At 48.2% G+C, this 13108-nt stretch overlaps 1 protein-coding gene across 4 annotated transcripts in view; it reads right to left on the bottom strand.

The window, feature by feature from the left end:
* CUNH1orf35 (chromosome unknown C1orf35 homolog) overlaps positions 1-11761 on the bottom strand; it is a 23161-nt gene extending 11400 nt beyond the window's left edge. For 2 of the 4 annotated variants that reach the window (XM_069095882.1, XM_069095883.1), the window contains exons 1-5: positions 11467-11761; positions 10335-10501; positions 7379-7511; positions 3233-3383; positions 485-530 (exon numbers count right to left, since the gene is read on the bottom strand). In XM_069095882.1, coding sequence (XP_068951983.1) covers positions 485-530; positions 3233-3383; positions 7379-7472 — 291 coding nt within the window. In that variant the 5' untranslated portion in view covers positions 7473-7511; positions 10335-10501; positions 11467-11761. The remainder of the gene's footprint in view (positions 1-484; positions 531-3232; positions 3384-7378; positions 7512-10334; positions 10502-11466) is intronic. The other 2 variants (XM_069095886.1, XM_069095884.1) reach the window with 2 other exon arrangements.
* Between the last annotated feature and the right edge of the window lie 1347 nt (positions 11762-13108).

Below are 13108 nucleotides of genomic sequence, written 5' to 3'. Positions count from 1 at the left end.
CCCCCACTCCCATTCCTTCCCACCCACCCCCACTCCCATTCCTTCCCACCCACCCCCACCTCCCTACCTACTGTTGTTCTCTAACCCAGAGCAAAGCAGTCTGCCCAGACCCAACGAACAGATAAGGTCATGCTCATCTTCTCTAAACCCAACAATTGTCTCATTGAGCGACCTACAATTCCTGGCTTACTTGGCCAGATCTCACTCTGTTTCATTATGCCCACCCCACCTCCCTTGTGTGTGTCAGCAGATTTATAGACTTGCAGACCAAAATCGTTCTCCTACTTTGCATCAGGTTAAGGTCTACTCCAAAGTGAGACAATCCATTTGCTGTGGACACTCACTGTTTACAAATCCTCCTTTCCCCAAACCAAGGGGATGTGTGGATGGGCACAAGCCCTGCCCCCAAACTGCCCCAACCCAGAATTAAATGGAAGCAATCTCTCCTGAGAGGATCCCTTCTTACCCTCTCCTCCCAGATTACCTCTTTGCTTAGTCCTGTGGGCTGCTTCCTCACATTCTTGTAGCCTCTAGAAGAAATCAGAGTGAGAAAATCAAGAAAAAGAATCATGGAATTCTAGCACTGCAAGGACCTCAGCACCATCTAATCCAACCCATGATCAAGAGAAGAATCCCCTCCCCCTGCTCCCCATATACTCAGTTAAGTGGTCATTCAGCCTCTCTATGAGAGTGTACCCACTACCTCCCCAGGCAGTTCATGCCACTTGTGGGAAGCTCTCATTCTTAGCAAGTTTCTCCTGCCATCAAGCCTGAATCTGACTTCCCTTTCAGCTAGCACACATTGCCCCAAGAAGCCAAAACTAAGAGGAACCAAAACAAGTCTAATCTCTCTTCCATATGGTGGGCTTTCAAAGACTCGAAGACATCTACCACCTTCCTCTTAGCTGTTTTCTTCTTCAGGCTACACATGCCCACTTCCAGCTAGCCTCATGGGGCAAGGATGCCCCACATAATCCTGGGATGCCCCACATAATCCTGGGTGCCCTCTTCTGGACACTTTCTAGCTCCTTAATGTCCTTCCTAAGTTGTGGTGCCCCAAGCCAAACCCACCACCCAGCTACGTTCTGGTCAGTGAAGAGGCCAGTGGAACTACACCACCTTCTTATTCCTAGGAGCTAGTCCAGGATCCTGATGCTAGTGTTCTGGGCTGTCCCATCACGTGGCTGACATAATGATGGAGGCTGCAGTCCAGTGAGCCCCCCAAATCTTTTTCAGACAAACTTCTAACCACGTGTCCCCGATCCTCAAATAATTTTTAAAAAGACCTCATAATTGTACGATTTGATATTTATTCTAATTAAATTTCATCTTATTCAATCAGTCCACTGTGCTAGCTAGTAGAGATCTTGCTGGATCCTGAGTGTCATTCAGGTGAGCCTTCCCAGTGCTGCACCGTCTGTGCCTTTATCCGAGTCACAGGCACAGATGTTAAACAGAATGAGACCCAACACAAATCCCTAGGGCCCTCCACAGCAGAGCTCCTGCCACAGTCCCATAAGGCCATTAAGGCCTGATTCCAGTCATTCACCCAAATCAGAATCCATCTAGTTTTATTACTGTCTAGTCCAGACCCATTTTCCTCACAATCATGGTATGAAATCCTATATCAAATGCTTTAGTAATAAGTAAATGATATTTAAGAGACTTGCTACCTAGACTATTTCCCTAACCAGTTTAAAAAAAAAAAAAGGTTATTCTGACATAACTTTTTTTTTCTTAATTAAGTTACTTATTTTTCGTTTTCAACAATTACTTCCATAAGTTTCAAATTCCCCACCCCCTTCCCCAAGACAGCACGGAATCTGATATGGGCTCTACACATACATTATTAAACACATTTTCATATTAGTCACAGAAGAATTATAACAAACAGGAAAAACCATGAGAAAGAAAAAAAAGCAAAATAAAACAAAACAAAAAAGGAAATAGCATGCTTCATTCTGCATTCCAACTCCATAGTTTTTTCTCTGGATGTGAGTGGCATTTTCCATCATGTGTTCTTTGGAATTGTAGGTCCTTGCATTGCTGAGAAAGACCAAGTCTATCAAAATCAGCCCCCGTACACTGTAGCTGTTACTATGTACAATGATCTCCTGGTTCTGCTTCCCTCACTCAGCATCAGTTCATACAAATCTTTCTAGGTTTCTCTGATGTCTGCCTGCTCCTCCTTTCTTATAGCACAATAGTATTCCATTACATGCATATACCACAACTTGTTCAGCCATTCCCCAATTGATGGGCATCCCCTCGATTTCCAGTTCTTGGCCACCACAAAAAGAGCTGCTATAAAAATTTTTGTACATGTGGAGTACATAACCTGTTTTTGATGACATTGTGGTTTTCCCTTCTATATGTTCACTAACCATCTCTTTAATGATAAGTTCTAGATCTGCCCAGGAACCAAAGCTCAGTGGCTTATGCTTTGCAACCTCTTCTCTTCCCTTTCTAGAAGATCAGAACACCCGCCCTGCTCTAGTCCTCTGGGGCCAGCTCTGCTCTCTGTGACCTTTCACATATCACTGGCAGTGGCCCAGCAACCCCATCTACTGATTCTTTCAGTACCTCAGGATATAGCTCCCCTGGACCAGGTAACTGGAATTTATCAAGGACAGCTAAAGGCTTTCTTACTAGCTCCTGATTTATATCAAGAATCAAATTCCTACTGTTCTTGTCCTTTCCAGCCCAAGGGCTATGCAGGTCCTTGGCAGAGAAAAAGTAAGTAAAATAAAAACTGAGAGGCTCTGCCTTCTGTGCTTTGTTATCATCTCTCCACCCACCTCCACCAGGGATCCTGCTCTTTCTTCAACCCTCCTCTTTCCCCAACACAACTTAAAAACAGCCCAACTCTGGGTTAAATATACTTGCTAATGTTGACAGAATGACAGAACTAGAAGGGACACAACATGTCAGAAGTGAAAGGGAACTTAAAACACCAATGTCAGAAGCTGAAGGGACCTTAGAGCATAGAACACAGCAGCTGGAATGGACTTCCCAATGCAGAATTCTCTCTTTTCTCTCCCTGGCTGGGTTCAGGGTAGGAAAAACTCCTCTTCAGACTAGTCTATGAGTAGCCACCACTCTACCCCCACACCCACGCGTGCACACCCACGCACATCCCCCGCACCCACGTGTGCATACCCGCGCACATCCCCCGCACCCAAGCGTGCACACCCGCGCACATCCCCCACCCATCTTGGGGCCCAGAACTCACAGAGCAGCCAGGAGGGCCTCCTGCTCGGCTTGGCGCACGGCAGCTAGCTCCTCTTCTCGGCTCAGGGCCACGTCACCTTTCTTGCCTTTGGCGTACCAGGTTAGGTCACGGCCCTTCTGCCACCTGCCCACAGGGGCCATCAGGGAGTTCCCTGGAGGAAAGCAGACCTATTCTAAATCCACAGGAAAACTGCCAGCTCCACTACCCTGGAAGAAAGCAGCTCCCACCAACTCCTGCTCCATTTCCCCTCCCTCAGTGACTGACCCTTTTTTCTCTCACAAGACCCCCTCTATTCCATTCAGCACCCCCCACTACCCCTCCCCCAAAAGGGCAACAGCACAAAGGGAGACAGAAACACAAAGAAGTCCAAGACCCAAACTTTGCTCTGAAAGACCTCAGCTGGGGGGGAAGGAAATATGCCCCTGAGAAATTAACTGAAAAGTCAAGGGTTATGATTAATGCCAAATGAGTGATAAGGAGAACAACAATGATTACAGGCAGAAGTGATCTGCGAAAGCGACCCAGAAGACATGAGGCTTTCACTGGACATCGGAGGGAAGCGTACAGACTGCCTTTGGGCTCAAGATTCAGCTCTGCTACTTTTCAGGTCTGTAACCTGGGGTAAATCACTGCCTCTCTTTTGGCCCACTTCCTAATCTGCAAAAGAAAACCAGACTGGACTTCTAAGGCCCCATCCAACTCTAAGGCCTAAGAATATCTCTGTTCTATTAAGAATGCTTTAAGGGGCAGCCAGGTGGCTCAGCAAGTAAGAGCACCCGCCCCCAGTGTTCGGGATGACCTGGGGGATCGAATCCAGGCTCAGATACGTAGCACCACACCCAGAAATAACTGGCCGTGTAACCTTGAGCAAGTTACTTAACCCCAATTGCTTAAAAAAAAAAAGAATGCTTTAAACTGCTGTATGTCTGGCAAAACCACAAGACACTCGGGGTTGGTTTGGCAGCAAAAGGTGGCCACATGCCACAATCTTAGAATTGGTGCTTGGCGATCACGCCCTGTACTGTCTTCCCTCCTGTGTGTACGCATGTGGCAGGCAGGGGAGCTAGGCTTCGGTAGGGTGAAGGGCAACAGCCATAGCCAAGGTCTCTGAGGAGAGCACCAGCATTTCCTGCCCTGAAGCTGCCTGTGGCCAACACAGAAAAGCTGGGAGGACAACTCTGGCTAGGGGGACCTCCCCATAAGTTGCACACTGTGGCTCCTGAAGAGAAAACACTGGGAGGTAAATGTGAAAATGAGAGCCTGGGAAGAATAAGCAAAGTGTAACGGCGGCCTGTGTGCAGTGGGTGGTGCCGCGCTCCTGGGTATCTGCTGCCATCTTTAGCAGAGGCAACACAGTATCCCAGAAAGATCACTAGTTTGGGAATCAAGATCTGTAACCAAAAGCAAGTCACTTCACCTTTCTCAGCCTCAGTTTCTTCATCTGTAAAGTGGGGGTAAAAATACCTACATTACCTATTTATAGGATTACAAAAAGGCCTTACAAAAGTGCCAGGAATGTAGGGAATGATCATTACTGACCAGAAGAGCCAGGTCTGAGTCACGGCCCGGCCTCTCACACCTGCCCCTGGCTGAGGACCTGTTTCTTCATGTATAAAATGGGGATATCTGACCAGAGAATCCTCAAGGCCTCTCCAAGCTGCTACATTCTTAATTCTGGATCAAGCAGGGTGTTGGGAGCTGCCAATGAAGATTCTCAACTGCTCTACTTCATCTCAGGAAGTTCCCTGGAGCACTGAGAGGTTAAGTGACCGGTGTATGGTCACAAAGTCAGTCTATCAACAAGCATTTATTAAATATCAACTATGTGCCAGATGCTGCACCAAGCACTGCCAAAAGCCAGCTCCTGCTCTCTAGGAGCCCAGCGTCTAATGGGGGAGACCACATGAAAACAAAATGTGTATCAGATAAAGCCCAGGGAGCCTCAGAGAGAAGGCTCTGAGATTAAGGGGAGCCTACCAGGGGTCTCACAGAAGAGGGAACGAATGGCCAGGAAGAGGACATGTGGAGGGTAAAGCATTCCAGGTAGGAGGGGCAGCCAGTGTAGGAGTCAGGAGTGTTCAAGGCCAGGTCGCTCCAGCCCAGGGACTTGTCACCAATGGAGCAGTGGCTGGGGGAAGCTAAGGCTGTGCCCCTTCACAGGGGCTGGACCGCCTCCCCCCTCACACACACAGCTGCCCTCTCTATGGTCCTTATTTTAGGTATTCCTCCAAAGCATTCTAAAGCTAGGGTCTCTTCCCAGCCCAGATTCCTCCTCAGGCCACAGAAATGATTAGGTGTTGCAGAGAAGAGAGCAGAGGAATGATCCCCAAACTTCTCCTTCAAGGAAATCCCAAGGTCTTGAATCTAGAGTTTAGGAAATCATCCCAAAGTCCCTTTAAGAATTTCTAGATTTCCTTTTGTGCAACGCATTAAGAAAGCCTCTTCTCAGCAGCCTGGACACTCCCCTTCTTGGAAGTAAAAAAATTTGTAAGCCCTCTCTTTTGGAATAGCTGTTAAGAACCGATGTAGATTCTTTGGAAAAGGACAGGCTTTGCAGAACACAGCCCTAACCCATGTCATTTGCAGATGACGTCACCTGAGTTTCATCATCCCCAAGATACATGGAGAAACTGAGGCATGGAGAGAAATAAAGTGACTTTTCTAAGTAGAAAAGGAAAAGGTTATGAGGAGCTTTAAATGCCAAACAGAGTCCTGCATTTGATACTGGAAATAACAGGGAATCACTGGAGCTCACCGAGCAGCAGGGGGTGATAGGGACAGACCTGTGCTTCAGGAAGACCCCTTTGGCAGCTAAGTGGAAGATGGACTGAGAGAATGGAGGTGGGGAAAAGAATGGGCTGGCTCCTGCAGCCATACAGAACAGGTAAGCCATCCCAACTGAAGCAGCAAAGCATTCTGGGGTAGAGAAGGGAGGCTGCATGGGCCAGCGCAAACTACTTCCACCTTGACCACCACCCCTCAGTCCCTGATCAGAGGCAGTGCCGGACCCCTGGGGGGAGCTGCACTTTTAGAATAAGGTCCACAGCCATCATCTGGGGAAGCAGCCCCTGTCGAGAGGAACCTGCTCCTGCAGGTGCTACAGCCACATTGACTAAAGGTCCAAAAAAAGAAAGTTCTTATCACCAAAGTCTTTGGCATTGTCAAAGGGCTCAGCATCAGAAAGTGATGTCATTCATCAATGGAAAGGACATTCAAGATCATTACCATCAACTTTACCCTTGCCTCCCCTCCCCCCCCACAACCAAGGATCATGGGACCTCTCTATCTACTTGCAGCTAAAACTTTCGGCATGTTATCTCTCCCATTAGAATGGGAACTCCCCAAGAGCAGGACTCTTTTACTTTTCTATTTGTATCTCCAGCTCTTAGCCCAGGGTTTTGTATACTTTTGTTGTTGTTAAGTCATTTCAGTTGGGTCCAAATCTTGGTGACCCCATTTGAGGTTTTCTTGGCAAAGATACTGGAGTACTCTCTCGGAAGACTACACTGTCTCCAACACCCCCAAGACCCCTCCGCTCTCCCATTTACTACTGGTAAATCAGAGTGCTCCTGCAGCACCTCTCAGACCGCCCCAGTCAGAGTTCAGGGAAGCTATCCTTGTGGAGATGCAACCTGGCAGCCTCTCCAGCATGTGCTGCAGGCCCCATCTGCTCAGGAACACCTACGACTGAAGATTCAGCCAAATTCTCTCCACTAAGTTCTTGGGCATTGTCATATGGCTCAACATCAGAAACTAGAAATAATTCTAAAGAAGATGCCTTACCATCTCCTTTGCTGTTCCACCCTCCTATGTGTACGTGTGTTGTCTTTCCCTAGTACAATGGGAGCTCCAAGGGAGCAGAGCCCCTGCTCTGATTTTCTATGTGAATCCCCAGCTTTACACACTGTAAGCATTTAGTTAATGATTTTTTTCACTCATTCATAAATACATTGTAAGCTGTAAAAACATTTATTTTTCATCTCTTTCATGTATAACATCATTCTGTATATGTTCCATTCCCTCATTCCCAACCCCACCCCCACCCAGGAGGTTTCCCAAGGAGCAGTGGTCAGCTTTTCTTCTTCTGAAATCCCAGCTACATTCAGCCCATTGACAATGCCCAATGTTTTTGACCACTTCACTTACCAAGGTAGTTCTCCCTCTGTTTATCAGTCTTCACATCTTCCCAGTTGAATTGGTCTTGGCCACCCCGCACACCACCACGTGAAGAGCCAAACATCTTTAGGAACAGTCTGTAGAGTCGGTCACCCTAGTATCCCTGGGAAGAGAGAGCCAGAAAATTCTCAGACTCGATTCTTGTTCCTTCTATATAAAGTATAAGCCCATCTGGCTCTTTTCTCCGACTAAAAATTCCTAAGGGGAAGGAATGAATCTATTCTTTATCGTCTCCCCTATCAGGCCCAGAAGAGAGCTCTGCACACAGGGGATGTTTAATCTTGGGAGTCAAAGACACCAAAGAACTGTAGTCTATCATTTGTACTCTATGGACCTCAGTTTTCCTAACTGTGAGATGGGAAGGATCATGGAATCTCAGAGTTGGAAAGGATGCCAGAGGTCACCTAGTCTAACCCACATCCAAAAAGAAGCCCTCGTACAAAATGCCCAACAAGGGGTTATCTAGCCTCTGCATAAAGACCTCTCAAAGTAGTTGGCTCTACCATTAGATACCTAATTGTTAGTGTTTCCTTAAATTAAGCTCAAATTTGCTTGTCTGCACTCCTGGTCATTGCTCCTGGTTCTGCCCTCTGGGCCTTCTAGAACTAGTCTCTCTTCCACATGACAATCCTTCAAATACCTTAAGAGAGTTGTCAGGTCTCCCCTGAATCTGCTCTTCAGTCTAAATGTCCCCAGTTCCTTCAGCTGATCTTCCTATGTCTAAATGTCCCCAGTTCCTTCAGCTGATCTTCCTATACCTTGTAATCAAGGCCATTTAAGATCCTAACTGCCTTCCTCTAGCTTTGTAAACAGTCCTCCTATGTGGTGCTCAGTATGGACCTGTGAAGGGAGACAGCCTTGATGTGTGTGATCTGCCCAGAGCACAGTACAGCAGGAGAACCACCTCTTTCTTCAGGGAAGCTACACCTCTTTCAATGCAGTTGAAAATCATCATTGCTTTTTTAGGCTACTTCCTGCTGAGCTTTCAGTCTACGAAAATCTCTGGATCTTTTTTCAGACAAACTGCTACTTACTTCAAACAAACACCTCTGTACTTGTGATTTCTGAACTTCAGGGTGAGACACTACCACTTACCCTTATTCAATTTCATCTTATCGGAATTTGCCCAGTGTTCTAAGTGGTTAAGATATTTCTGGATCCTATCATGCAGTATGTTAACTATCACTCCTAGTTTAATGTAATCTGCACATCTGATAAGCATGCCATCTACACTCTTATCCAAATAAATCATCTCCTTTCTCCTAGGCAGCAGGCTCATCAACCAAAAAGAAAAAGAAAACAATCATCATCATCATCTCACCCTTCTACAATGCTTTACCAATAAGAGCCCCGTGACTTACGTGCTGTGAGGATTATTATCTAATTTTGCAGGAAGAAACTCAGGCTCACAGAGGGTTAGATGACATCAGAATGCAAGTTCTTTGCAATAAGGGATTGTTTCCTTCTTAGTACTTACATCCCCAGGGATTGGGGATTGTGCACACAAATTAAGCACACAAATAAGTGCTTAATTGCTCCTACTGCTTAACTGATCTGTCCAAGGGTCTGTACCTAGGAATTATCAGGCAGAACTCAAATCCAAGCCTAGCTCCAGTATCTCCCAAGTTGCTACTCTTCTCACTATACAATACTGCTTTCAGTTCATTCTATCTTCTCACAAAGAGAAAACAAGAAAACAGTTTTCCCTATCTTTCTTCTGACATCAACTTTTCCTTCTCTCGGACAAATGATCCAGATAGAAACTATGGACAAAGTTCAGGGCCCATCACTCTGTAGATGGCCAGCTCCCTAGCTCTACCACTCCCCTCCTTCTGCTAGGGAAGAGGAAGAAGAGATGACTAGAGACACTCTTGGACTTCTGTTCAGCTTTCCCATCAGTGAAGAGCTCTGAACCTCTACAAGACCAAGTATCCAAGCTAGAGTTGGAAGAAAAAACAACCAAGGCTTGGGAAAGCAGCCTGATAACTGAAAGAGTCTGAGATGGGACAGCAGTAGATCTGCTCTTGGTTCTGACTCTTCCATTGATTCATTGTCACCTTGGTCAATTATCTTTCCCTCTCTGGACCAGTATCACCTGTAAAATAATGAGGATAAGTGAAATGATCTCAAAAATTTCCTCTAGCTCTAACATTCTATAATTCTACATTCTGAGATCCACTCTAATGTTCCATGACATTAGACCTCTGCCTCAGAGAGTTCCTTGTCCAATAAGGAAGCAAAGTCTTTGCTAACATGGAGCACTGTCTGAAGACTGAGACACTATCCCAAAATGACCAGTTCTTCAAGGTCCTCTTCTGATCTGAAATGCTAATTGTCATAAACTATATATTATTGTAGATAGAAAGTGCCTTCTGAACAGAGGCTGATCAGAACTGAAAGGGACCTAAGAGATCACCTGGTCCAACAAGTATTTTACAGATGAGGAAACCAAGGCCAAGGGAGAAGTCACTTAGAGGATCAGATTTAGAGCTGGAAATGACCTCTGGTTCAATTCTCCTCATCTCTACAGATGAAAAAACTGAAGTCCAAAGAGATATAATGACTTGCACAGGTCACAAACATGGTAAATGGAAGGGCTGGGATTGAAACCCAAGTTCTCTGACTCAAAATCCATTGCTTTTTCTACTGTATGACATTGCCTCGCTGACTTGTCCAAGGTCACACAGAATCTATGACTAGTATGAAGCAATGGGAAGAAGGTAGGATTGGGAGTAGGGCGGCCTGGGTCTTAATTCAGGCTCTGCCATATTCCAGCTCCATGCCCCTAGCTAAATCCCTTCAAAACTTCCAAGTATGTTTTTTTCTCCCCAAAACAAAACCAAAAGACCATAAACAACACCCTTTTTACTACTTATTTCACCAAGTGACTGCAGAAAGCATTTTGTAAGCCCTAACAATAACTCACATTCACATGGCCTTGTAAAGTTTTCAAAGCACAAGACATACATTATGTAATCTGGTATTCACAACCAGCCAGAGGACAGTGGGACTTGGGTGGTCAGGAAGGTCCAGCTGTGTGGCTTTGGCTACGTCATTTAAACTCTCCGAGCCTCAGTTTCCTCATCTGTAAAACTTGGATAAGGACAGCAGCATTTGATTGCGTTATGGTGAGGAAGAAATAAGGCGATGTACATATGGAGATCAGCAATCGTTAAAACATTATATCCATCATTAAATATACTCTCTAACTATTCCCCACTCAACTTTAGGTGCCCTCCCTTCACACCTCGGACACCACCCCTCAGAATTCTCTCCCTTAATCCCTTCTCTTTTCATTCTGAGTTAGCTCCCCCTCCCCCACAGTCGGGTCCCGCCCGCACTGCAAATCCCGCCCAACCTATTAGGCCCCAGGAGCACTCCCTCAAGCCCCGCCCCCAACTCACCTCCTAGCAAGCCCTAGGCACGCCCCCTCAAGCCCCACCCATCTCCTATCAGGCTCCAGACACGCTCCCTCAAGTCCCACCCCCAGTGCTCTCTCCTATCAGACTCCAGGCACGCTACCTCAGACCCCACCCCTCTCCTATCAGGTTCTAAACGCGCTCTAGCAAGCCCCGCTCCCGCCTCTCAGGACCTGGGCGCGCTCCCGCAAGCCCCGCCCAACCTCCTCTCCTATCAGAATCTAGGCACGCATCTCCAAGTCCCGCCCCAACTCCCTCTCCTATCAGGCTCCAGGCACGCTTCCCCAAGTCCCGCCCTCACCCCTCTCCTATCAGGATCCAAGCACGCTCCCTCAAGTCCCGCCCCCATCCTCCTCTCCTATCAGGCTCTAGGCACGCTCTCTCAAATCTCAGCCCTTTCCTATCAGGCTCTAGAAGCGCTTTTGCAAGCCCCACTCCCGCCTCTCAGGCCCCAGGCACGCTCCCGCAAGCCCCGCCCCCAGACTCCACCCCTATCAGGCCCCAGGCGCGTTCCCGCCAGCCCCACCCTGCCCCCCCCCCCCCCCCCCCGGGCCCCCCCCCCCGCGCTCCCGCAGGCTCCGCCCCTAACCCCTCTCAGGCAAGGCCACCCCCCCCCTTCACCTCACCACACACACATACCTCGTGTTGCCCCTCCAGCTCTTCAGGACCAAGGACCCCCGCGTGGCCCGTAGTCCGTCCGGCTCCAAGCCCCTCTTGGACCGCAGGCTCCTCCACCCGGGCCCAGCTTGGCTCACCAAGTTCTTCAGGCTGCCGAGAGGCTCATCTGCCGCCGCACAACAAGTCGAGGGACAGACTACAAGCGGAGCTAGAGTGGCCGCCGGGACCGAACGAAAGAGGACGCGACCGTCGTTACAGCCCCAGCCGGAGTGGGCGGAGCCGCGGCCGGAAGGCCCGCCTCCCCCTCCTCTCTCTTTCCCGCGGTGGGGGCTGGGGGCGGGGCGTTGCGAGGCCCTGCAGTTCCGTTGATCACCGCCGGGAGGCGCTGCGGGGCCAGTCCTGGGGTGCGCAGGTCCGTGGGCTTGGGCCTCGCAGCCTATAGAGGGCGCTTTCACGCCTCTCTGCAGATCCATGCTTCCCTGTCTAGGCTTACGTGCCACGTTCATGGGCAGTCCGATCCAGCCTGCCTCCTTCCTATTTTACAGATGGGGAAACTGAGGCCGAGGCCTTTGCTGACCGCCACAGGCCAACTTTTAGAAACCAGTTAGCCGACTCCCAGACCATTAGCCCTTTCCGATGAAAATTAAACATATACTAACAGCCTACCTGGTCCCGAGGGGCTGGAGATGGCTATCCTTCTCCTAGGCCCTTCCTTTGCTGCCTTAGAACATGCCCTGTCCTCCTCTATCTTTAAAAACCCCTCCCATGCCCTCAAGTTGTCATCATTTTTTCCCCAGCCAAACCCCTAGAGAAAGGCTGTTTGCACTCCCTTTCTTAAAAATTAAACCCTCCTTCCCCTCTGGCTTCTGATTTCATCATTCATCTTCATGATCTCCTGCTTGCTCAAGGCCCCGGCCTTTCCTCAGCCGCATCCCCAATCACTTGGCAGTATTGAACACCAGGACCTCGGCATCTTCCCCAGGGTTCTCCTCTTCTGGCCGTGATGAAGCCCCTGCTCTCTTTTGAGGAGGTTACCCACTAAGGGTTAGGGTTGCTCTGGAGACCCCAAAATACCAACACGCGGGGTCCTATGGAATGAATTCCACTCAAGTCTTCTCAGCCAAAGAAAAGCAAAGTTTATTAAAAGTTCGCTTTCATTAGACACAGAGTAAGTAAGTCTGTGCTAGGTCATTCTATGGCGCTCTCATCCACGTGGCATTCTATGGGGCTCTCACTATTCTATGGCGTTTTCACACCACATGGTATGAGATGGGGTCTTATATACCGAAGGTTGTGGGAGGAATCTAGGGGTGGTCTAGAGGAGGAGTTTGGGCAGGGTCTTCAGGAGAAGTCAGATGAGGTCAATGAGTGATTAAGGGTGGGAGGTAGCTGGAGGCTACAGACAATGGTGGGCTAGGCCAATGCAAGGGTGGATCGATATTTTGGTAGGCTCAAGGTGGGAAGTAGATAAAGAACGGAGGGCTAGGCTAGTAACTACTGTGTTTCCCCAATAATAAGACCTATCCCGAAAATAAGCCCTCCCCTTACTGTGTAAGATTCCTCTAAAATAAGTCCTCCCCCGAAAATAAGCCCTATTGAGATTGCTACTGTAGTGAAGGTGATCCCCTGCGCTACACGCTACATTACGGTACCCTATGTATGC

This window comes from Petaurus breviceps, unplaced genomic scaffold (assembly GCF_028583685.1).
Source record: "Petaurus breviceps papuanus isolate PSGF00001 unplaced genomic scaffold, PetGlider_PUasm1.0 227, whole genome shotgun sequence".
Classification (NCBI taxonomy): Eukaryota; Metazoa; Chordata; class Mammalia; order Diprotodontia; family Petauridae; genus Petaurus; species Petaurus breviceps.
This window is presented reverse-complemented; position numbering and strand designations above follow the sequence as displayed.